The 26,214-nt window shown below is 45.2% G+C and overlaps 1 protein-coding gene across 1 annotated transcript; it reads right to left on the reverse strand.

Moving 5' to 3' along the window:
* Positions 1 to 10,540: 10,540 nt before the first annotated feature.
* LOC146195193 (sulfotransferase 1C2-like) lies at positions 10,541 to 11,509 on the reverse strand. The gene has a single exon (XM_084596744.1). It carries the CDS (start codon positions 11,507 to 11,509, stop codon positions 10,541 to 10,543), a length of 969 nt encoding a protein of 322 aa, XP_084452870.1.
* Positions 11,510 to 26,214: the final 14,705 nt, after the last annotated feature.

Consider the following 26,214-nt stretch of genomic DNA (forward strand, 5'->3'; position numbering starts at 1 on the left):
GCGTACGAGCCTTTATTTCAGATCCACCCGTTTCAAAGGAGATCAAAGTAGAGGGAGCCATTTTCACGTGATCCAGAACTGTCCAACGTTCCTTGGCATCGGCGGCGCTAGCCGCGCTTCTGCTACGCCACCTCTTTCGCTCCTTCTTCGTTCACTCCGACTTTCCTCTATTCTCTCAAGGGGCCGGGGTGGTACAGTGGCAAGACGCCCGACTACTGTCCGGAGTTCCCGGGTTCAAACCCGACCTCGGCGGCTGCGTTTCGATGGAGGCGAAACGAAGAGGCGTCCGTGTGCTGTGCGATGTCAGCGCACGTTAAAGATCCCCAGGTGGTCGAAATTACTCCGTAGCCTTCCACTACGGCTCCTCCTTCTCTCATTCCACTTTCACTCCCATCTTCCTCCCTTCCCCTACGGCGCGGTTCAGGTGTCCACATAGCAAGTGTGACAGATACTGCGCCTTTCCCTTCCAACCAATTATTATTATAAGGGGCCTATAAAAGGCTGGTCATGAAGCGAGGCTATTACAGCGCCTTCCATTTTCTCAAACGCAATTTATTCGTTTCAATGCACTAGCTGAAAAGCTTCGACTTATCTGCTTAACGATTGTATGTAGGGTTAATCTGTGCGACCTTTGAATAAAAAATGTAGGTCTACTCCCACTTAAACCTGGTTATAACAAGCGAAAGCACCCGGCGCGCTGTTCGCGCGTTACCACCAAGATATTAACAGAATCGTTCCAAGCTGTAATGGGGTGGTTGCTCCTGGCCCTGATGCGTATAGTAAACCATATCCCATAGGAGCACTCGAGCAGACGACGCTTTGGCGCGTGATGCGATTCTTCTGAGCAGCGCCACCTAGCGACAAATAGTGTATATAATGTCTAAAACGAATAAGAACGCCAAACCTCATAAAATTGGACAATGCCACCCTGCTTTTAACAAGAAAGGACACATTCGGCGCCGTACACGTGCTCTTATACCTCCGTGTACGGTAAGCCTCCCCAGCGGTCTAACCCGTGCGGAAGAGGTGGCGCTTCGGAGGATTAGAGTTGGGGTGGCCCTAACACCAGCAGTGATCCGAAAGTGGCCACAATTTCGGTATTTATATCCACACCCTGGATGCCCCATCTGCAAGTCTAGAAATATAGAAGCTGACATCCATCACCTACTGTGGGATTGTCCAGCGTTGAAGCCAACGCGGATCCGGCACCTGGTGGCAGCTGGCCTCTCCCCCCATAATCCGCAGTCATATGCTGTTTGGACACTAGGACCGCATCACCGTTCACTCCTCGATTTCATTGCATCAGCCAACCTTTTTTCATTTACTTGACCACACCCTTCATCCATCATAACATTCCTTTTATGCCCTGAGGCAATAAACTTCGCAAAAAAAAGAACGCATTTAAAGGCCACTGTTCCCGTCGTTTTAGTGGCGTTTTGTGAGAAAGACAAAGACTCTGTTCCAAGCGGTTGCGTTTCTCGATGTTCTTCACTCAAAGGCTTCAATCGGCTTCTGGCCGAGGTACTGCTCAGACTAATGCCAGCAGTAATGAATACCGGATTGTTTTGCCCCGTCTCCCAACTGGTAAGCTGGTCGCTGACTCCGTTTTCTTGCATGCGGACCTTGCCGGATGCCCGTACCGGGCGCAAGACTTCAGACTCCCTTCGGAATGTTCTGGACCTCAAGGCCAATTGGCCAATTTCAAATGTCCCATGTATGGATGGTCACCTGCAAATCGGCACAATGGAAAGAGAAATTGGGGGCTTGCGGTGACCTCGCTGTTAAGGACCGTCGTTGTGTCGTCGTGTACCCAGAACCAAAAGTGGTGAAATTGAAGCTTCTGTGTCTTCCCGAACTCTTGGAAGACGCCTTCGTACGTGAGGCACTACAGGCACTACGTGAGGAAGGTGACTTCGATTTCGACGGAAAACTGAAAAGTGGCGGAAATGGAAGATTTGAGAATGCTGAACCGGGATGTTGTGTCTCTCGCTGAAGGAGTCGGCATTGGCGACGTCCCACATTTACTGACTATTTGTGGTATAACAAAGCCTTGTTTTAATACCAGGCAGGCCACCGCTCTGCCTCCGATGCAACCGTGTTGGCCACATTCGTAGGCACTGCCGTACGCCGCGTTGTGACTACTGCCGACGCTTCGGTCACACCGCAGAAGAGTGCGTCGTTACCTATGCGGACAAGCTGCGGCATCGTGTGAGGCCACCGGACGACGCTCTACAAGAACATATTATGGACGCCACAGAAGTGCTTGACGCGGCTGGTGTCCTTTCAGCCGCTGCTGTGGACACGGCTTCCACAGCTAATATAACGGTTGTTCCTCAAGGTGATTCCAAGGAATGTGAGACGCTGCCTCGATATGAGACGCCGAATCCGGCACATGATATGGAGTCTGCCACCTGTTCTAATCCTGCCAAAGATGCCGCCCCGGTTACTCCAGCCACTGAGGTCAATGCCAAGGAAGAGCTTGCAGTTCAGGCCACTCGACCTGCAACTGAGGCTGTCCCTCCTCTTGAAGAACATCTTCATAAGCGCCGGGCACAGTGCACATCTGACTCGAGCGAAGATGGTGATCTGGTAAGCGTTAAGCATCGCCGCCGCCGGCGCACGTCGAAACACAAGGGGAAGGGCCAACGTTCGTGTTCTCGCAGTCGGGGTGGAGGTCCGGAGGCGACGTCGCCGTCTCCGCAGAGACAAATGCAAGCCTAGCTAGCACTTGTGTGGTCACCATGGCGACTCCTGAGGAGCTAGTGTTTGCAATGCTGAATGTGAGAGGCCTTAGGTCTCATCAGAAGCAAGTGCAACTTCGTCGACTTTTCAGCAGCAGGCGGCTTGATTTTGTCGCCGTCCAGGAAACGAAGATTGAGAGTGAGCAGGATGCAGAGAGGGCACTAGGACCCTTTTTTGTGATTACAATGTTATTGTGACGCATGCTATTGGTTTTTCGGCGGGTTGCTTCTTGTTTCTGCGAAAAGCTCTACCTTATTCTGCGTTATCTTACTATACTGACTCTGAAGGGCGGCTAATAAGCTGTGGTATTTCGCTCCACAGGAAGCAGTGGAGATTTATCAGTATTTATGCGTTCAATAGTGCAGCTGAGCGTATTGATATATTTGAAGCCATGGCTAACCTCCTATATTGTGATAAGAATGTTGTGCTAATGGGCGACATTAATTGTGCATGTGACCAGCACATAACTGAGCACTGTGGTCTTTTAGACAACCTACTTCCAGGAGACATAGTGCTTGTGGGCCGCGGGTTCAATGTGGCTGAAAGCGTCGGCTTCTACTGTGCTGAAGTTCATGTTCCAGCTTTTACAAAAGATAAAAAGCAACTATCAGCAGCAGATGTTCTGACCACTCGAAAACTAGCAAATGTCAGAATACATGTTGAAAGAGTTATCGAGCTGATCAGAAATAAGTATGCGATTCTGAAAGCCACGCTGCCCATTGATTATGTTGTTTGTAGACCTGGAGACAAGCTCACACCTCTCGACAAGATAGTCACTGTGTGCTGCGCCATGTCTATTCTATGCCCTTCAATAGTTGCATCGCTAAAAGAGACAAAGTAAGTTCCTCCTTCGGCTGGGTAATGATAATGGAAGTTTTGGCTCTGAGCAACGTTTCTTCCTTTTCACCAATTATTTCACCTTACAGGGAGAATTTAAATACTATGCGTATTGCACCAATTTTTGAAATAGAGGCAATGTTGTTCGAATATTTATGGGAAACCTCCAAGGTGGAGTAGATTTGTAACAAGGGAGTAATTGGATTGCTTTGTGGGGTTTAACGTCCCAAAGCTACTCAGGCTATGAGAGACCGTAGTAGAGGACTCCAGAAATATCGACCACGTGGGGTTCTTTAACGTGCACTGACATCGCACAGCACATAGCCGCCGTGCTTTTCGCCTCCAGTAAGGAAGTAATTACTCGTTGACATCCAGGTAGTGCAGACAATTCACAAAAGCATACAATTTAATGAACCACTTCCTGATAGCATATTCGCACGTCCGAAAAGAGATACAAGAGCAGCTAGTGGTAAACACTTCAATTTACCAGTGTGTCGCAATAGCTATGGGCAACGTCTAATCGAGTTCAGTGGAGCTTTGATTTGGAATGGCATTCCTTAGGACATTAAAATTGGAACAAAGTTTTTGCTAAATTCTGAAAATGTTCCTGATGAACATGTAACGTTATGGTGTGAATTGTGTGTTTTTTTTAAGTGTATTGTGTTTGCTTTCCTTGTTTTCTCTTGATGTGTTGCGAATTTCTGACGTTTATTTCATGAATGGAATGTGTTTGTCTTTCTGTGCTGCAGTTATGTTGCATTGTATTGTATTGTGTATGGACCCGACACTAGCCCTTGGCTATGGTCCAAAATCTTAGTGCATATTCTATTGTAAAATTATTGTTTCAAATAGAAAAACAAAAACCCGGGACCACCGTCTTACCGGGGCAGTCCCTCTACCAACTGAGTTAACCAGGACGGTCAGCAGGTGAGCTTTCCTTTGTAGCCGTGTGGCTGCGTTTGGGTAGATGTCAGTTAGTAATTGCTCCCTTATTAGATTCAATGCTATCGCAGAAGCGTATGGCATCTGTGTGGTTGCCCCTCAATTTTTGTGAGTGTTTTTTGTCAGTTACTGCTCCAAGTTTCATGTTCTAAATGTGTACAATCTCGTCATAGCAAAGGTGAACTGTTTCTGTTAGAGCGGCAGTAAAAAAAATGTGGCAAAATTGACATTACCTCTTCTTTTTTATCTTTTTCGGGTGTGCCATACTGTGGCCTGCAGTGATTGTAAACATATGCAAATATGAATTTGTCTTACTCGTGTTCTATGGCCAATAAACAAGTAGGGCTTTCATGCACCAGACACTAGGTTGCACGCCTGTTTTATATTTATGGAGTGTAGTTGTGCCAAATTATGTTTTGCATAAGATATTTGCTTCTTTTAGAAACCTCAAAATGCATGACATATCAGAAAGCACATTTTCACTTAGAAGTAATGATGGGCAGAAAGAATGTGTTCACTATAAAAGAGCGTAAAATGTTTTCTTTCTTTGTGCTTCAAGTTGTGAGCACAATATTAAAATGTGGTTTGTGATTAGCTCATCTCCACATGCATCATGAAAAGCTTCTCCTGTTTTGTTAATATGAAGTTGTGTTAGATGTGTGTGTCCATGCAGAGATGACATCAAGTCGCTTCATTGAACAACACACACATCTGTTCTGTAGTTACCTGTAATTCGGACATGGCTAAGGGCCCAGAAGTTTATGTTCCGTCCTTGAGCTGCTACTTTTATATTGTGTGTGATATCTCCAAGTACCGGTGTGACTGATTATTGAGTTTTGAGGGCCGTGAGTGCATTTCAAGACTGTTTATCGTGCTGCCTGTCATGATCTTTCATTATTTTTACAGCAACATAGATAGTACAATTGTTTTCCTACCCTTGTCAATGCTCATGATGGACACCATAATGTACACCACCATGTATTTTATAGCTTTGTGATGGTTGTAGACGGACGCAGATAAAGTGGTTTTACAACTCAGCTTGAACACTATTTGTATTCTGTTTGCCAGCTGCACGTTGCATAGAAAGCACCATGACACAGAGGGATTGAAAAAAGAAACATGCTTTCTTGAGATTGCAAGTGCTGGTTATTCCCAACATGACAAACATTTCATAGTCTTTGCAGCAAATTTCTTCATATTGGTCAAATCCTTTGCATCGACAGGCACAGCTTTGGAAACAAACTGAAAACCTGAACTTTAAGAAAAAAAGAGAGAAAAGACTAATCACTCTTGTTTTCTTTACACTGAGGACAAAACCACTTTTTTGATCTTGGCTTGCGCTTGAGTCCAACACACGAAAAGTGAAACCACTTGTACTGGCGTGACGCACTGTCACAAGCAATCATTTTGCCTGTATGTGGTCCACGGCAAAAGCAGTATTGTATCCCTTAAGACGGCTTGTCTTTAAGAGTGCTTTGTTGCTTGGTATAATAGCGGCTGAACAGCTAGTGTGAAATTACCCTCTGAAAAAGTTGCCTTGCTCGAGCAAACATGTTGATACAAAACAGGTCGCCACGGCTTAATCTTTCTATGTGTAATACATTTGGCCCTCACACCACAAAGTCGCAGAATTCGACCTGGCACACAGTCATGTGGGTCTGGATTTAGCAGTAATAAGCGTGACCTTCGTGAAGTTTAAGTTTTTCATTGGCATCACTCAAACATTATTTGTTGATAGTGATCTCCTTGGCATCTTTCAGCAAAAACTGGCGCTTGAATTCTACGACACGTTTCCTACTGCAGCAGCATGAGACAATGGCATCTGGTGACGCGCCTACAAAAGGGTATGTAGTGCTCAGGTGCAACCCAGACCTTCGGCACTGGTAGTCCTGATGATTGGTAGCTTCTTTAGCTACATAAGCTTGGAAAGCATCTCGCTCACGGTCCAAACCCCACATGACGGCAGGAACTTTCACACAATGTTTTTCAGGTTAGCATAATGATGTCAACAGTGACAAGCTGGGACTGTTAACACTTGTGTGGCACACACTTTTCATCACTGAAGCTGTCACTCTGCCAGCCCGGTAAAGAAACCAATCTTGCGAGTTGCTCTGGCCTCTTGTTGCACCCTCAACTCTCGTCACTGTTTTCTCTTGAATTGAGAATGTGGACATAAAGTTGTTGGCCTTTTCTAGAAGCACTTCAAGACTATCAGCCAAATTATCCCTGTGGTACAACTTTCTCAGGTGAGAAGGCTGTGTTTTGACTGGCTCCTGGAAGCTCTCACAATATTGTGGCAGCACTGCAAATATTGCGGGTGCACCACTGGTGTTTTGGAAAGCGCTGTAGAGGTCTCCAAGCTCTTTTTTGGTTGACGGTGGAATATCCATCCGTTTCTTCGCTTCTGTCTCGGCTAAACTGCTGTTGTTGACCGAATTGTCCAGCTTTCGCTTTCTCATCGTGGATGAAGTGAAGTCTATACCTTTGAGCCTCTGGAACTGCACCTTTTCCACGTATGTAGGAAGCCAGATGTTGCTTTTTGAAGTGCAGCTAGTGGAGTTTTTCATTTTTACACCTGTTTCATCTGCATAGAGGTAGGCCCCAACATGCGAACATGCCACTCCCGTTCCTGCCATACAGGTGCAATGAACTGCGAGCATAACCCCACTTTTTACAAAGGATCCACACCTGTAGAGGTTGGTCTCGCAACCTTTGTGAATGGTTCACCTGTAACAGAAATGCGGCAAGGTACATATTAATGTTGGATTCATTTCTGCACGGCCGTACGTCTCTGTAGATCTTATCGCGCTACCGGACCGGCAACAGCGGCGAGCTTGATTGTTAGGGGAGCACACAAACATCGCACGACGCGACAGATGAGAATTTGTTGGTCGGCAAATCTTAAGCGAGCGATAAGTCTTTTGACGCGCAACCGTTTCTTTTTCGCGCAATAACTTGGTAGGTTTGCAAATTGAACAACGTGTGCGCGTAAAAAAGAATGACAAGTGGAGTCATCTCACATTGTCGAGGAGCGCGAGGAGCGAGTGACGTCACATGGCGCTCATCTGGAGCAGCGCGGAGCCGCCGCCGACTCCTCCGCTGCGCGGGTGTCTCCGGTGCCGTCGCCGCTGCGCCACCTGTGCATTTGAGGCTTTCAATGCTGCTGAACCGAATGTGGAGCGAAAGCGTTGGCTGCAGGCGACTGAGCGTTGCACATCAAAGATTGTATTTGCTGGCACATTCCCAGATTATAAGGTCTAGGGTCCCTCTTTCCTTACAGTGCTTGCATTTATCGCTTTTTCTATCGTCCATCTGGACCGGGTTTGCGAAGTTCCCAGCTTGCAGGCGCCGCCATGCGATGGCCTCCCTATTGTTTGGACTTTTATCAGGTGGTGGCACCAGTCTCCTACTTAACTTGTAATTTTAAAGAATCTCCGTATAATTTTGCAGATGCTCCTCCATGTTCAGGCAGTGAATCTACGTGACGTCATCACCAGTCATGACTGCTGGTGATGACGTCACCATGTGATGGCTTCAGTCATCTGTCATTACTCATGAATATGAATTAGTCATGGCTAATGACTAATTAGAAGTATTTAATGACTAGGTAATCATTACTTAGTACTGCTCAGTGACTAGTTAGACATTAGTACTGGTTAGTGAATTAGTCTCATTGGGTAATTAACTAATTAAGTCAACCCAGACTCAATTTGGGTACTGCCACAACAACCCTCTATTTAGTTAAGCGACTACTTGCCTAAGTACAATTGGTCTCGTTTGAAATTCACGGCCTGTGACGTCAAACCTCGATCGACCAACTGAAAACGGGAAGAGCTGGACATTTTTGTCGACTCATTTCTACTGACACGGATGAGCCATTAAAGGCTTCCGCCTTACAATCTCAACCGCACGCTCTCCTCTTAGAGCGCGATTCAAGAATCTGCAGTGCTATGAACCGCACTACCTTAAATGCAGCTACATTAGCTTCTAGCTACCGTACGCACTGACGTAACAACTCAAAACTGAAAGATCGTGCCTATGCATACTCCGGTGTTCGCAAAGAACACGACCACCGTACAGCTATTGCAACCACCGCAAGCACGGCTCGCTCAGCGCGAACTGCGCACTGTCCGCCATGTTGTTTAGACAGCAAAGTATAGTCTGCATCGATGTTGACTTCGGCGAAGCAGTCTACGTGAGACTGCTTCGCGATAATTGAAACACGTCCCAAAATGGTGGCTGCTCGGCTAGCCGTCTAAGTAGACGTCTGCTAGGGGTATTGGAACGCACCCTATAATATGGCATCACGCCGGTACCGAACCACTCAGCCATGGAGAAGCTGAGCCGATCAGAGACTGAGAGCGTAGGCAAGCAAATCTTCGTAATTCGTCGGATTCAGAAGTTACAGCCTGGCATATGGCAGCAGATCTTAGAAAGCTAGACAAGATAAAAGCCGAGCGTGCAGCGGAGACACCGAAACAACGAGAAGAGCGCTTCTGCAATTCTACTCGGGATGGCCATTGGTCAAACCACAGCCAATTTGTTTTTAGTACGATGGAGTGCTAAGGGGACAAATGTAGTATCTGCAGACGCACAGAGTAAATGTATCCGAAAGCATTTTTGTACATTTTCAGATTTACCCACAACTGATGTCCGTTGCTCACTAGCTACTACTGTTAGAATTTCCGTCATCATCCGCCTTTATGCGGTGGAGCCGCTGCACGCTGAGTACTCGAACAACGTCAGAAGTTTCATATTTGTTTAGGAAAACATTGGCAGATGTTACCTCTGTTAAACTGACTATAGTCCTAAAGCACGGGATTTTTTGGCGATTGCTCGGGCTAAATTTTTGAAATGCCCATGGCCAGTTTTGGATGTCCATATTGTGTTGGGAATAGTCAGTTATAGTTGGACATCGGTTTTGGTGCAGTTTCAGCGGGCCAAATTTTGGGAGTGGCACTAGACAAATTTTGGAAATAGTCGTGACCGAATTCGGAAGGCATCGTCGTGTTGGGGATGACCAATCATTGTTCGACATCAATTTTGCTGCTTATTGGGCAAATCAAAGTTCGGGGGATGGTTGGGCCAAAACAGAGGTGGCTTGGGTCATATTTGAAGTGTAGTCACATTAGGTTGGATATTGATTTTCATCCACATCGGCCCCCGTAAAATTTCGGCGGTGGGCGGGCCAAATTAAGGGGTGGAGCGGCAAAATTGGAGATCACCATCGTTTTCGCCCTAGTCGAATTCGGTTGAACAGCAATTTCAGGGTAAATTAGGTGAGAGCAAATTTCGGGGCTGGCTATATGACCCGCTAAGCTGACTGAGTTTGAATTGCGCGCGCGGAGACATTTGGGTTTGACCTCAGATCACAACTTAGCAATCAAAGGGGACGAAAAAAGTACGAAGATCGGATGGACAAGATTCTTGGTCGGTGGAGGTGAGCGTATGGGCGTTTTCACACTAGAAACATAGAATGTTTGGAGGTTTGGAGTGCTGATTATGTGGCAGGAGGAAGATAGTGCGTCATTCAAGTCGAATGTCGGCTTAGCACTTCCGCCCGTGCACACATCAGCTTTTGAGTTCTCAACAGTTGCTTGAATCTGTCAGGCACTGAAATTTTCTCACTTCATAATTAGATTAGCCGTGAAGCAAAACGTAAGGCAAAGTTAGTTGACTTGAACTTTGCATACTGAAGGCCTTTTGTGAAGAAATGGTTTGTAAAACGTCAAATAAGGAGAGAGGGCAGCCATTGTATATTTTGTTTATTCATAGGTTTATACACTGTACTTTGGTGTTACAAACGTTTGGGAAGTTAAACCCCACAAACCAAACCAAACAAGATGATCACACGTAGCTTTACTGCTGGAATAAGATAAATAGCAAATTTACTGCGCTAAACGACACGATTTCTTGTGTCAGCCTATTTGGTGAAGTTTGATATCATGTTTATAGTGATCCCCGCGGAATTGGGGTCGTGCTTTTATGTTTGTGTTCAGTTTCAGTGAGGGAAACGCACTTAATGCTCGCATAGACGACGGGCTTCCTCACGAATGTCGCGCCATAAGTCCATGACGTCAGAGCCATGTGTCTTCCGCACGATCATCTCCTCCATGCGACGGAGCTGCGTGGCGCTGAAGTAGCTCTTCCAGCTTCCTACCTCCCCTTTCCTCACGAAAGGAAACTTTGTGTGGCAGCCCTCGTACCCTTCCGACGCGGTTACGTTCTTCTCCTTGAGCCTTGCGTCTATTCTGGGGTCCTTGTGAGCGGCCAAGTTGAGGACGAGAATGCCCTTCATGCGATCCACCGCGAGCTTTTCCAAAATACGTTCTAGAAGTTCCCCTTTGTTCTTCTCCAGGGACCGCGCATAACCCTCTCCCAGAAAACGCGCAATGCGCATGACCGTTCCGCGAGTGTCTCGCTTCATGTCTTCATAGGTGAGGAACAGGGCGTTCGGTTTGTCCTTGAGGCTGTATCCGGTGAGCAAGTGCTCGAAGTAGTCCCCGTAGCCGAAGTCCCCCTCCAAGAAGGACTCTAAAAAGTCTTCGAAGGTTCCCGCCTGGAAGCAATACACATCGAGTGCCTTAGCCATGTGGTAGAAGGAGACGCAGCAGTCCCAGGGATTTCGAGCTATGTATAAGTATTTGGCTTCCGGATTGAAGTTCTCCGGAGGCGGCAGCACGTGCGACATGTAAAGACCGTAGGGAATCGAGGTAGGACGGTCCCAGTCACGCAGACCAATGTAGTCGAGCAGACATGTGGCTGTCGTGAAATCGTCATAATTTTGCACGGGCTCACCGTCCTGTAGTATCGTTTGCACAGTGAACTGGAGCCAGTGGGCACCTGCTTTCGGATAAGAAAACTGCAGGATGTCCCCCTTCTTTGGCACAAAGTTTAAGATGTCGCTGAGGCGATCTGGTGTGATGAGCGGACAGCGTTCGACCCCATCGATGACTTGGTAGAAAGGCTTCACGCGCGCGCGGGGCATCCTCGCTTTTTGCTTTTTTTTTCACCGGTTGCCAAGTCAAGAAGTGGACGTGAAGTCACCTGGAAATAAGACACAAGACGGGCAGGTGGGCTTATAACTTGAGAACTTTGGTCAAGCTATGTTAATATTATTTAATTGGAAACATTAGGACATAGATAACACTAACTCGGGCTTTGCTGTTATGCAGTACGTACTGCTTTCCATTATTTCACTCTTGTTCGCTTTTCAAAGGTAGCTGAAAGATTGTCAACACACACACACACACACGCACACACACATAAACACACACGCGCGCGCGCATCTCCACACACAGGCACGCACGCACGCACGCACGTGCGCATAAGACACGTATATATAACGCATAAAAAACAGCGTTCAAAACCGAAAATAAAACGCCATATTATAATATTTAAGAGGCGAAAAAATTAGACTTCATAGAATGGAATTCCCACTTTCTTACAATGTATGCCCGTTTAGATTACCCCAAAGTTAATGAGATTCATTAGAATAATAATTCTGCTTTAGTATTGTCTTCGTAATTTCTTCTGAGAACCTATTGTGCATCCTGCGGTATCGTGTGAAATTAGATGGATAGATTGATTGACTCAGTACACCTAACCTAACTCATTTCTTTAGAAGCGAAAAGCTTCACTAGGCTCGTCAACACCGCGCTTCGCGTGTGCCGAAGCACGAGATTTGCCACTTCTGCGCATGCGCGAAACCGACTAACGTCATGCACGAGGCAGGTGGCCGCCGTCGCCGCCGCTTCTCCTCCTCGCCACCGTTTGACCTTTCGCCGCAGTTGTGCGCAGGGCGCATTTGTAAAGGGGCGGGGCTGGGTGGGCAGGGGTGTATATAAGCGCGCTCACTCAATAGGCGCAGACACTCGCCATGGAAGAAAAAGAAGGAGCAACAGTCGGCCGGCAGTGAATCACCGATCCTGAAGTGGAAGCTTGGGAGTTAGCTTAAAAAGCAGCGAAGATACTAAAAGCGCAAGGCTAGGCGAGCGGCTTTTCACTTCGAGATATCTAGACTTAACTTTAGCTAAATCACACCTAATTTTTTTCTTTTTATATCTGTGCTCCTTGGACGGTCTGTAAATTCCTTTCGAAGAAAGGTCTTGTTAATGTGATAATAAGAAAAATAAATCAATAGAGCATTTACTTTCATGCATTTAACATACATTGATTGGGAATGTTTAAAACCGAATGCGTAATTTTGCTGTAATCGTAGGGAAAGTAAAATGCCAATTAGTTTTCAGTAAAACGCACACAATCATTATGGCCGTCCATATCCGTGGCGGGCGGGCGCCTTGACCGTTTCCGAGCTCGACTTCTTCATGGTTGTCTGTATGGGGGTTGTTGCCATCACAATATTCGTACTGAGCACATCGCATCATTACCTTAATCATCAGAAATAGATGGCTTGGTCAGTTTATTGCAAAACTTCACTGAATTTCGCTGCTCCAACGCTCGCAGCCGATTCCTCGACGCTGCTAAGAAACTTGGGTACACATGAAAATCTGTCCAATCGCTTCGCCTGTTCGAAGCCAACTGAACTCGTCATGTTGTGAAGCTGAAGGCTCCCCCATCATTTCTCGAACGCGGTTACCCAACGGCGCTCCTACCCGCTCAACGCCACGACGTGTCTCATTAGTTCCAGGACAGACACAGCATCAGAATTACGTTGGAACCGAAGGCGGGTTGATACACAATTCCAATGGTCCAAGATGAGAACTTATTCATGAAGGTAACGAAACTGACCACGTGCCTCCTTTGAAGGTGACGTAAAACAAAATAAAATACACGTTTGTTAGAGTGAAAAAGAGGAATAAAACATCCATCCATGCCCTGTACTGCTTTACAGGGCTTCCGCACTTAATCATAGCACTGTAGGTCGTCTTTTCTCTAAACAGTACCTTAAAGTCAACATGTAGTCCAAAGTTCAATGAAAGCTTATTGATTCTAAACAAAATAAATACTCGCCAAAAGGCAAAGAATGGAAATAAATGACGCTTTGGAACCCGTTCGGATTTATTGTTCACAATAAAAACGAAAAACGGTTGGGCCATATTTAAACGCTGGATAAATTTACTTCTTGAATCTTCGCACATCTAATCAATTCCACACACACACACTTTTATCCGGGTACGCGGGCCTATGCCGGAGGCATACGCAGCCTCAATGCGGCGGTCATTCCGTTTATAAATTTAACTGAGCCGTTTTTAGTTACGTAAACAAGAGACGCGTATACGTGCTGAAATTTCATTCATTTTTACTCATTTCCATTAGCGAGTGTTTGTTATAAGACCAAGTTGTATCACAGTTTTTCGCGAGCTCCACAGACAGTAGGTAAACATAAAACATGAAGGAAAATAGGTACTGGTACTAATTGTGAGCTCATTGTATTTTTGAAGTCTACAAAAGACATCCAGGGCCTTTACGGCTTCCCCGAAAGCCAAACAACTTCGAAATGTAAATAAAAGGACTCTGATGACCTCCCAGTGATTCTCAGCTTGAGGCGTACTACAAGTGCTTCTCTACAACGCTAAGAAACAACTTCACCGCCTCGTTACTTTCGGCATCTAGGGTACACTTCCTCGAGGATAAATTTTAGTATCATGAGACAGAGCCGCAATTCTGCGGCTTCAGCCCTCCGTGACTTTCAAAAGAAGTTCATTTTATCGAGAACTTTATGATTATCGTAATCACTGACAGCATTTTTCCTCCCCACATTTATGTCACTTTTCAATGTGCCACTACATATTTGCACACGTTTTGCATTATCGTAATCACTGACAGCATTTTTCCTTCCCACATTTATGTCACTTTTCAATGTGCCACTACATATTTGCACACGTTTTGCATTTTACGATCAGTACTGCCTCCGAGATTTTTTCGGAGTCAGGAAAATCTGATAATTTTCATAACCGAACAAATAATTCATCGAGAAAAAACATTTTCTATCTTTTAAAACATTTTTAAATATTGCACTTCATTTACTTCGGGAGCGAAATAAGCAACAATAACGGAACATCATCTGTCTATCTTTGGCAGATTATATGCGTCCATATCGGGACTGGCTTATGATCACGATGTCCAGCCACCAAAAAAATTCCCATTTGTCAGTTCTCTTATTGGGGGCTCGTGCACCTCAAATTTTGAAGTATTGAACTATGACACTCGAATTAATGTTAAGCACTGTCATCAGAGTTAGGGAGGCGTTGTCTACTTCTTGACGCTTAGTAATGCGTTAAATAAAGTAGTTTCCTCCTCCCTCCTCCTTCGGAGGTCATCACAGTGAACATTACCTTCTTTCCTTACCATACCGTTGTTATTTTACCTTCTTCCGCAGACGGAGCCAACAGGCTACCTTCGTTAGTGTCAGTAGATATTTAATTTGTTTACAAATTTTCGCAACATTTTTTTTCTCCACTGTTCATGAATCCTATGGCGGAAATTGTTGAAATGTTTCAAATTAAAAGTTTATTTAGGCACTAGAGATCTTAGCATGGCAATTACTCCAGAACAGCCGAAACCAAAAAGAAGAAACTTTAAATAGAAGTGACAGTACTAACCTATGTATGAGATGTGCGAAATGATGTCACTGTCGGCACCTCTTTCACAGCCAAGCGATGGTTAGACACAGGGGATCGTTGGTTTTGCGTCGCCGCTTGTGCGGTACCGCTAATTGTGATTCGGGCCACGTTGACGTCGGGCCCGAGGCAATGGATGTGTCAGCGATGGACGCAAGCTTACGGACGGTAATACCAATTTTTCTGCAAGAGAAAAATTTCATTGAGCTATGGACAGTGGCAAAGGTACAAGGAAGTGCCGATAGACGGCTGCGCGTAAAGTGCGCGGAATGAGTACAAAGCCGGGTTACATCGCCGCGACCAAATGACCAAAATGACTGAAGAATGACGCCGTTGTGACTGTCAGGTCATTGCTTTCGGTCTCCGTTCCGGTCGTCAATCCTCGATCGGGGAAGATCGGTCGGTGGCCCGGAATAATAACATTCGACACAAGAGGCTTGGCCAGGAAAAGGGTAACTGGCGAAGTAAGAAATGAGCGAAAAACAAGTAGGTGTTTCCTCGAGCTCGGAATTCTTATTCTTCCTGCGCTAATGCCCATCTTACAGATTCCCTTATGGACCCACTTCATGTTTATAACGAAAGCTACCTGACGCCTGCACCTTTTCACTCAGGAGTGGCACGTGATGCTTGTTTCATGTTCTCTCCGAGTGTATAGTATTGGTTGGGCTGCGCTTGATATTCTAGGCTTTTCTTAGCAGTAGATGCCATATAGCCTTTAGTGCCGTTGCATCACTGGTCTATACAGTTTACTTCCCGAAAACCAGGGCGAGCAGGAAGAAAACACAGCGGTAAACGATCTCCCAGGGCGAGAGCTGATTCAGAACAAGATGTTTTATTCAGCCATAAAATAACGTATAGGGCGCACGCTGAAGGATGCAGCCAAGCGGATATCCTGACTCCAAACATTTATTTTAAAAGACACTAGTTAGTCTCTCTGAGTTTTGTGTTAGAGCGAATTCCGTGTTGCACTGATTGACGTCACGTAATTTATTTATTCACTTAATTTTTAACGACACGCGTATGTAAGACATTGAGTTGTATCTGCTAGGTGCTGCAGTGAGTGCGCACTGTGGTGTGTGCAGCAAGCATTTTATGGAGCAACAGTTTTTTTTTCTCCCAGCATTGAAGCTAAATTGCTTAATAGCATCGCCGGAGTTGCTGAGTGAAGCACACCCCCAGAGTTTGAGCGTTTCAAAAATACCCTCTGCCATGCATCCAAGTTCGGACGTCGAGTCCAGCACTTACTCGTTAACTCTAAGTTTAACCGAGCAGTTTAAATATAGTTCATTCGCCACCACGAACATAAACCATCATTGAGCTTTCCCTCGTTCATGAATGTTTGTTTATGGCGTTACGCAGAGTGCCGCGGAGCTTCGCACCTTCCACTTTTCGTATATTTTCTCACAGGATTGAGCTAGCTCCTGAATGCTTCTGAGCAGTTCGAGTGCTGTATGTGCAGGGTGGCAGCAACGTGTTCGCTGAGGTAGGGCTGGGCATTGTTCACTGCCGCAGCATTCCAACAGCGGACACTCAGTTCTTATACAGCAAATGCAAGTTCATTCGGCGAGGAGCTTCATTAAAGACAGAAGTAGATTTAATTTTTTCAGATGTAGGGCATGAGGTAAACGAAGTAGCGATTAGAGCCGAAACTAACCGGCCTGATGTGCCAAGCAAAGTAGCAGAGCGACATGTGACTTCCTTTCGAGCGTCGCGCGGGCACTACCTGTAGGTGACGTCTGGATATGCGACAACAAAAGAAATACACATAACAGGTGAAATAAAAAAAAGAATTTCATCGCACATTAAGAATACGGGCTTACTTGGGCGGTTGACTGACACCATGGGAATATGATAGGTCCGTGCGATCGGGATTTGATTCGATTTTAAACGCGCATATATTATTATTGTCTAAATAAAGGTTTCAGCTCTCAGTCAGCGCGGCGTTCGTGTTCTATTTTTTTTCTATGTTCTTTTGTCTTGTTAGTGTTCAGAATCCAAGCATGAATACATGGCAGTATTCTGTATTTGCTATCATTTCTTTATTGTTTCACGCGCCGTTTCTCTCTAGAGGAAAAATGCATGAAACCTGACTGCACTTCCAAGTTCCTTATGGCCCCGGGCATGAAATCAGACACGTGAAGCAAATAATAAAACTCGTTGGTTTGAGTTGTGGGGTTTTAACGTTCTAAATTGACTCATGCTATGACAGGCGTTGTAGTGGAGGGTTCTTGAAATATTGGCTGCCTGGGCTTTTTTAACATGCACTAACATTGCACAGTAAGTGGGCTTCTTGCTTGTCGCCTCCAGCTAAAAGTGGCCGCTGCAGCCGGGATGCCATCTCGCATTCTTGGACACAGTAGTAGAGCTCCCTAACCACCGCACTTAGGATATTTCATGGCATGAGATTAACCATCAACTATTGCCTCAATTCAAAAGTTATTTATAGAACAGCATAGGAATTAAGATGCAGGAAAATGGCAGGGAAAAGTGAAAACACAACCTGAAGCGCTAGATGGGTATTATATATTGCATTATATATGTGAGGATCACCCTATCTGGCCATCTGAAGCTGGCTTTGGAAAAAATACATATAGTCAATGAACGATATGAAGACATCAAGGACACATTTTAACTTAGGTGGGAAGGGACAATTTAATGCTATTATTAAGAAGCTTGCTGTTGTCACAGGTATTGTTCACCGGTGCTTTAATTTAGTCTTAGGCAATGTTAAGACTCTAGCATATGATCTATATCCACATAGTTCGGGCAAGTATTAAAGCCACCAAGATCAGTAAATTATACATTTTATAGCCGAAGTCTGAAGTTGTAGCAGGTAATATCACTCACAGGTTAAAAATTAATTTATTCAATTTCTGTCATACTGTGAATATATTTGAAATGAATAATGTCTGATTTGTGTGAAAGATACAACAAAATGCAAGAAAATGTGAGCAACTTGCACGCTTGGTCAATATTTCGCCTACAGAGAAACTGGAGAGAATTCCGTAGGCAACAGTTGCTGTCAGTTAAAACTGCTCATTTGCTTCGTGTTGTGTAACGTGTTAAATGTTAACCTAGAATGGGCAAACGACGCATTTTTAGTCGAGGAAATTGGAGTTTAACAGTTTTCCCTTTCCTCAATTAAAAATCTTGCTGTCCACACCGAAGTGGAATTATTCTCGTTTCCAAGTGAACGGCACGGCACGTACTCAGCCATTCGATCCTAAAAGTCGCTGTCATCGCACAGTTTCCTTGCGCATGCAAGCAATGCGTGTTGTCATGAAGATGCGCAGCTTTCATTATCCGGATCAATATTCACATTTCTATAAGCATTGTAAATATAAGGCTAGCCTTACTAATATCCTTTGAAGATGCCCTCTTGCCCCCCTCCCCTAAGTGGCTTCATTTCACTCGACCAATGGGAGGCGTTTCTACTCAGCTCTATTTGAGAGATTCAACTAGAAGCCACCCGATTGGCCGAGGTCGCTGCTAAGAGTCGATATCTCCTGGCCATCGTCTAGGCGTGTAGACTAAAGTCTAGGTTTTGCTTTAGGTAATAAATATTTCGCAATTAAAGATTGCTCAGAAAGCCCTAATTGGCGGCATCTGCATTTCGCTTTGCCTTTTCTATCTTATTAGGCCTGCGTTTTCGGCGAAACCGGTCACTTTGTGAGTGGAACACAGTATCTCGAGGATATTGTGATATTCGACTGGAAAGACGCGCGTTGTTTATGTGCCGCTCTCATGGCTTAAATATGCAACAACTACCTGACATGCGCACCCTATACCGGTCTGTTTTTATCTGCCCATTTTACAATTTTTACGCTGCGTGACTAGTTCAGCATGTATGATGCAGTCTCTATTTTTGTTTTTGCATGCAACAGTTTAGTTCCTTTAGTGTATATTCATTGCGAGTATGCGTTGTCGATTTCATTATTTAGCCACGTTAGTTGCCTTCCGCTTTCCAATGTTTAGAGGCGGAAAATGTGAAGCTCCATCTTGCGCTGATCTTTCTCGTGTTCTAAACATGTAAACAAGAGAAAAACTGACAATCTAAAAAATAAAAGCCAAAATGAGTAACCTTGAGCAACAGAGCACGAATAACGCACATTGTGTTCCACATATGTAATAAGTACGCCCAAAATAGAAAAAAACAACCAATTCTGAAAAGTGTTCCCCATAGGTTTTAAGCACGCCCAAAATAGGAAAACAACCAATGCTGAAAAGTGTTCTACATATGTTATAAGCACGCCCAAAATAGAAAAAACAACCAATCCTGGAAAGTGTTCCCCATAGGTTTTAAGCACGCCCAAAATATAAAAACAACCAATGCTGAAAAGTGTTCCACATATGTTATAAGCACGCCCAAAATAGAAAAAACAACCAATCCTGAAAAAAGGGAGGAACAACATTCTGGTGCAGGAGCTCATATCTATATATGATATATACAAAGGTAAAAATTTAAGTGCAAGAAACATGAATGCGATGATGAAGAAACGCATTGTTGATTGGCGTGTGATTCGTCCTTTAGAGCATGAGTTATAATGCTGACCTTCTTCGAAGTCGCGTTATTCCGAAATTTGACCTTGAATAATATATGACATAGCCACAGCGCGTGCGACACCTGAAAAAAAAAAACGGATTGCTTTATAGGAAGGGAAAGGCTCCGTAACTGTCTCACTTGCTTTCTGTGGACACCTTAACCGCGCCGTAAGGGAAGGGAGGAAGGTGGGAGTGAAAGTGTAAAGAGAGAAAGAGCAGCCGCAGTGGAGGGCTACGGAGTAATTTCGACCACCTGCGACACCTGAACACTTGACTCTTGACGTAAGGTAAGGAAAGAAGGTGGAAATGAAAGTCGGATGATAGAAACAGGTGCATTACCGCAGGGCTGGAGGGTAATTGCGACCCCCCTGTGGATTTCTAACGTGCACTGACATCGAGCAATAGATCGCAGTACAGCAAGGCGTACCTCTTGACCTATGTAAATTGTAAATTTGTTTACAGCAAAGCAAAGACGCGGTATCGGTCAGACTTCTCCGTGGACACCTGACGCGCGCCTTAAGAGAAGGAATGAAGTAAGGAAGGAATGAAGTAAGTAAGGAAGGAAGGAAAGTAGAAAATAGAACGAGGTGCCGCAGTGGAGGGCTCCAGAGTAATTTCGACCACCTGGACTGGTTTATTTGTTTATTTATTTATAGGAGGAAAAAGGCGCGGTAACTGTCTCGCTTGTTTTCTGTGGACACCGCAAACGCGCCGTAAGGGAAGGAAGGAAGACGGAAGTGAAAGTGGAAAGAGAGAAAAAGGAGCCGTAGTGGAGGGCCACGGAGTAATTTCGACCACCTGGGGACCTCTAACGTGCGCTGACATCGCACATCACACGGACACATCTTCGTTTCGCCTCCATCGAAGAGGCGTCCGTGTGCTGTGCGATGTGGGCCACGGAGTAATTTCGACCACTTGGGGATCTTTAACGTGCGCTGACATCGCACATCACACGGACGCCTCTTCGTTTCGCCTCCATCGAAGAGGCGTCCGTGTGCTGTGCGATGTCAGCGCACGTTAAAGATCCCCAGGGGACATTTGAAATGTACTGACATCGCTTAGTACACGCACACGCCTCTCCTTTTCACCTCTATCGAAACGCAGACGCTGGCGGTCGGGTCGAACCCAGGTACTCCGGTTCAGTAGGCAGACTTCTTAATGAGCCGCCGCGGCGGCGTCAGTGGTGTCAACAGATAGTTTTCAATGAGCCAATGCTCGATATCCATCGCCGAATCAACGTCCCGTCATTTTATATATATATTCAGCTAGCCAAAGCGGCGGCAGTGGTAGAAAGAAAAAAAAACAACACGTGACTGCATAATATCAGTGCCGCGTTCGCAAGGAAATAAGGCGAGAACTTTACCGAAAAAATCGAGATAAATATTTTGCGCTTCTGGTACGAAGGTGTAATTGTCATCGTGGTCAATAAGAAAACATTTTCTTGCGCTGCTCTTGCACATGCTGTAGATCTGAAACACTACGATTGAGGAGATGTGCACGTTACACGCATTGCGCCCGCATCCGACGTAGTTAGCCGTGATTGACAAGCCTACTTCGCTAGCTCTGCTACCTTCAAAAGCAGCTTGACCCATAGGAGATCCTTAAATAATGTATCGAAGATGAGTGGTTACAATGTAGGGTCAACGAATAACATTTTCTCAGGCTGCACGTTCGCGAAAACGAAGGTACCTCTTTTTATTAGTGGCGAGGCCCATTTTGATAACGGTTGCATTGGAGAGAAAGTTGCGGGTCACAATACACAATGATTCTGCTTATGCCGCATAGAGAGCCAGGCGCAAAGCATATGGACCTCTACAAAGAAAATGCGGCCGAGAGTGCAACTATCTTATTCTTGAATTCAATTTTCTGATGAAGGAACGCTTGTCGGGGATCGCATGGTGGCACAGCTAGTCTGGAGTCTAAATATAATCCTTGCAAGCATCGGATCGGACAGAAAATGCGCAGACGGAGCGTCTTTTGTGGATGTCTGTAGACCTCACCATTCGCTCAGCTGCTTCAAGGGATCTCGTTGAGTCATCTGTTGCTGGCATCTGCAGACTGCCGCTTTGTCAACTGGAACGAAGAGAGTCGCATTTTAACAATTGCACACTGGGCTTCGGAATGCAGGAGGCCATTCAAAATGAACGTTTCTACAGAAAATGGAGTAAATGTTGCGGCAGCGAAGACTAATTGATTGCTTGGTGGTGTTGTGCGGAAACGAGAACAAGAAAAAAAAAAACAGGCAATCAGTGCCTGTGTTTACGATGTGCTGAGCAGGATAGAAATTACTTTTTGACGTACAAACGTGTGTGAGATGTGCAAGCTTAGATTCTTGCTTGGATTTAGATATGTCATGAAATAACTGCCTGACAGAGTCAACGGGAAATCTTTCACAATAAATAGCTCTGTTCACAATGCTTATTGTCCGAAAGCTCATCTTCTGCGCAGACTGACTTTCATTGCAGCGTTTGCAGTTCGCCTCTCATAGGCTTTATCTCACAGAGACGGTAACAGATATCACGCAGCGAAATCATTCGCCAGTCGCTGCTAGTTCTTTGAAGAGGTTTAAGTTCTAGCTTTTTGACATGATAAATGTAAATTGCAAGTTTTCAGTTCTAAATAGCAAGCACAAAGTGAAATCTGTTACATGGAATAACTCGCCCAGGGAAAGTAGTACTTTTATTGTTTTTTTGACAGCTCATGGACGTTAAGTTAAAAATTATCACCTGCGAGAATAAGAATTAGGACATTTCTGCATGCGACTGTGCACAAAATACCGGGTCATGTTGACAATGTGGCAGTAACTTGACCGGTAGCGTTTGGCTCGTCAAAATACAAAATGTAGCATGTAAAGCGAAATAAAAAAGCAAGTAAAAAATCGAGGGGTTAAAATGTTAGCCAAGAAAACAAAAAAGGAAACGCAAAAGGAGGGCATGGGGCTATCATTTTTATCTCAAACGCTGCCAAAGCATACCACACAAACGCATCTATAGTTGAGAGTAACATCTTGCGGCCAGCTCGCAGTGCCAGCTAGAAAGAGGGTGGGAATATGTCGGTACCCACCACTGTGCACACAGAGCTTTATTGAAATTGGTGTAGCGAATAGTTGGTGTCAACACTTATTTGGTGAATGCCTAACTAAGCCCGATGTTCCTATTAAGTCAGTAGTGTCGGCTTTTCGTTATTGTTCGAGGTGTTTGTTTTCAGTGTACGCGGCAAGCTACCACTGTAAAGGGCGAATGAAGACAAGACAAAATACGCAGAGAAAAGATTTGCGCACTCAGTAACAAATAGAGACTTTCAAAGGGTCAGCGCTAGACGCGTGTCCCAAATAAACCTTCATAAAACGTATGAAGGCTGCTGTTCTCCCTGACACAGAAGCTGCATCACTACAGAGGCTAAGTGAATGCATACATTTGAAGCAATGCTCCATGTCCGGTGGTACGCAGTGAAATTATGAAAGCGTCAAGTCGCACACATGACATGTCGAACAGAATTAACTGCATTGAATTTGAAATCTCCATTTGTTCGAATTTAAAACGTTCTGACGATTCGGAGCAGGTTATTGCGGATACGTCTATTCACATTGCATAGCAAGCGGAAATCATGAGTGTGGTCGCTGCAGCGGAGTGTACTGTAATTTAAGGTTAGCTCACACCACAAGAAGCGTTGCCACCGGCATGCTACACCAGCCGCAGGTCTTGCGGTATCACGTTGAGAAAAGGGAGTAGGTCTAGTCGAGTCGGAAAGCGTTTTAGCTAGGGGGATGTTTTGCTGTAGCAACAGGTGGGCTCTCCAGAGCTCCAAAGGTCAAACTTGTTTTGATGCACGAGTTGGCCGGTCAATCACTGCAAGTTGGCCTTCCAAAGACAGCCCGGTAAGCGCGGCCACCAACTATTTAAGTCGGAGAAGAATGTAATGCATGCATGACTGGCTCTGGTGACGGTGTAGTCGGTAGGCGTACTGCCACATTCAGGACTGGATGCGTAGCTGGATCTTGAGGAAATGGAGGTTGGGGTATGTTTTTGCAACTTTGTCCAGACGATGGATTGCTTAGGTTAGGAGCATTTTATGTATCAGTGGATGAAGGTGGCAGAGCTCTCGAGGGTACATGAGGGCGGATCTGTAAGAGGGTATAGATAGGAAAGAATATCACCTCTTATACGCGACAATGGGCCGCCTTTGCTGCGCTGACGACTGCATCACTGCCTGCAATACCACAGTAAGGAAATACCGAGAACAGCATAATACTGTGGTGTAGCTCACTAGCTTTTCTGTGAACTTCATTGCTGTCGGCAGTAGGCTGCCTATATGCGTGTACCAAACTTGGTCGTTGCAAAGCATTTCGAAAGTCAGTGAAAACTTCTAGTTGTGCTAGGGTAACGGCTTACTGGAGACCTGTCGCGAATGATGAGGTACCCTGTATGTCATATGTGAAATATATATGCATGCATCGACTAAAATAAAGTTGCAGTTCACCGGGTGTCCCTTGTGTGTCATCTTCATTTGTGTTTGTTTTTAAGCTACTACAAGGTGACTCGAATACCCCGTGGTATTCGTGGTTGCTTGAGAATATGAATAAAAACTCGCGAAGCAGCGCAGTTCTATAGCGGTAGCCTCCTCCTTTACTTTCCTCTGCTGAGCGTCGTTGAAATGGCCGCACGCCTGATTAACCTCGAAATGCAGTTTCTAGATATACAAAAGTCCATGCGGGAGTGGGCACTACTATATACTATATAAAGATGAGCTCAGGAGCGTAGTATGAAAGTTATAAAAGCTGGCTCGAGGCTGATGGTTTTGCTCTTAATTCGAGAAAATATTACACTGAAGATACACCGAAAACAGGCATAGGCTGGTTAAAGAAGCTTGAAAACGTGATAATACTGCGACCGATGTCACACACATACCAACATGCTGTTTACCACCTACCACAATGCACCTACCAGCACATCTGGTAGCATCTAACAATTAAGAGCATGACTCTAGCAGGTGGTATATTTGGCGGGTGATATGGGCGAGCACTGATAAGCCGGAGGGGCAACGGTGCGCCGGCGCTTATTTCTCGTTCGCCGACGGAAGTTTCCAAACTTGGCGGGTTATGTGGTGTCACCATGCCAGCGGCATGGTCGAGGTGGGTGAATAGAGTACCAACTCAGGCAGGCTGCACTTTTTACCTGAGAGGGTCCGATTATAACCAAACAACCGGAACCCTTGGGCTACATCCCCCTTTCCCGCCCCCTTTGAAATCCTGCAGGTTCAAAAACCACGAGGATATCACTGGGTGGTGGCATGGGTGTCCTCGTCTCTGAATACATGGCTATGGTGAACCCATCGAGCTCGAAACCTACACTTGAATGAAATGTCGAAGGCTACAGGGCATCCCGAATGGAATAATACCTCTGTCACACGGACACGGCTGAACTCCTTTCAACTCCCTTCAACCAAGGTAGCCATTACCTCGAGGGAGATACGTGCCGTGTCACACGGCACTCCATTATGGAAGGAAGTTAAATGGAGTTTTGAAGCAAAGGAGATCGACGATCTCCATTGATGGGCGAAGGGAGTACTCTCGTTTTCAATGTGCTTTGCTTCCGAGTCATTAAATAACATATTTCTTCAATAATGTAATTTTTACTCCTAAATATATTAGTTTTTATTGCATAAAATTGTATTCTAACTCGGTTAGTTGCGTTTAATTGTCGCGACTGCACCACGTATTGCACAACGCCGCGCATGGTGTCCAGCAGAGCGGAAAAAATGGCTATGTTTAGAGCATGGTCGTTGTTTTCAGCAAATGTGTGTTCCTTTATATTGATATGACTAAAGCTAATTGCATTTTGCGAGAAAAATAGTAGTATAAAAAATATTTCAGTTTGTTTTCGACATTATTTTTTATATCTTTGTGCAAAATAAACAGCGCCTAATGGCCCCCTGTTGGCTGCTCTGAGAAGCTCGTTGCAAGTCGTGTGACACGGCGACAACTCCTTTAAGGCGAAACTCCCTGCGACTCCCTTGCGCTCCTTTAGACCAAGGAAGTTCAAGGTAGTTCCGAGTCGGCCGTGTGACAGGGATATAACGCACCTACTGTCTCCAAGGAGAACTCTGTCTGCGCACGCGGGCACAAACAATGCAGTACTTTAATAGGAACTGTAAAATTAACTTTTTTAATAATGCAAGTTAGCCGTACCGGAGAGTCGATAGAGAGGCAAACTCTTCCACATTGATTAGGAAAGAGGCTTAGTCTCTGGCTTAGATAGCACTTAACACTCTTGCTGCCCTAGGTCTTGACTTTCAAATATGTAGCCAACGGTTAGCTATTTTGGTAATTAGCGAAACTGGAACGTACGCATATTAATTCTCACGTTCGTGCTAAATTTCTCCTGTGTTGGTAACGCGTTCACTCGTACTTGGGGCATCTTGAACAGAATAAGCACGCAGTATTGAACATTCTTCTAAATATTGTGTCCGGATTCAGATATCGACTCATGAGTTGAGAGCAGAATTCACTTATGCTATTGTGTGTGATGAAATAGCTCAGCCAGGTCACAAATGTGCCCCAGTAATATGG

This window comes from Amblyomma maculatum, chromosome 3, assembly GCF_055883805.1.
Source record: "Amblyomma maculatum isolate TAMU_Amacu chromosome 3, ASM5588380v1, whole genome shotgun sequence".
Lineage (NCBI taxonomy): Eukaryota > Metazoa > Arthropoda > Arachnida > Ixodida > Ixodidae > Amblyomma > Amblyomma maculatum.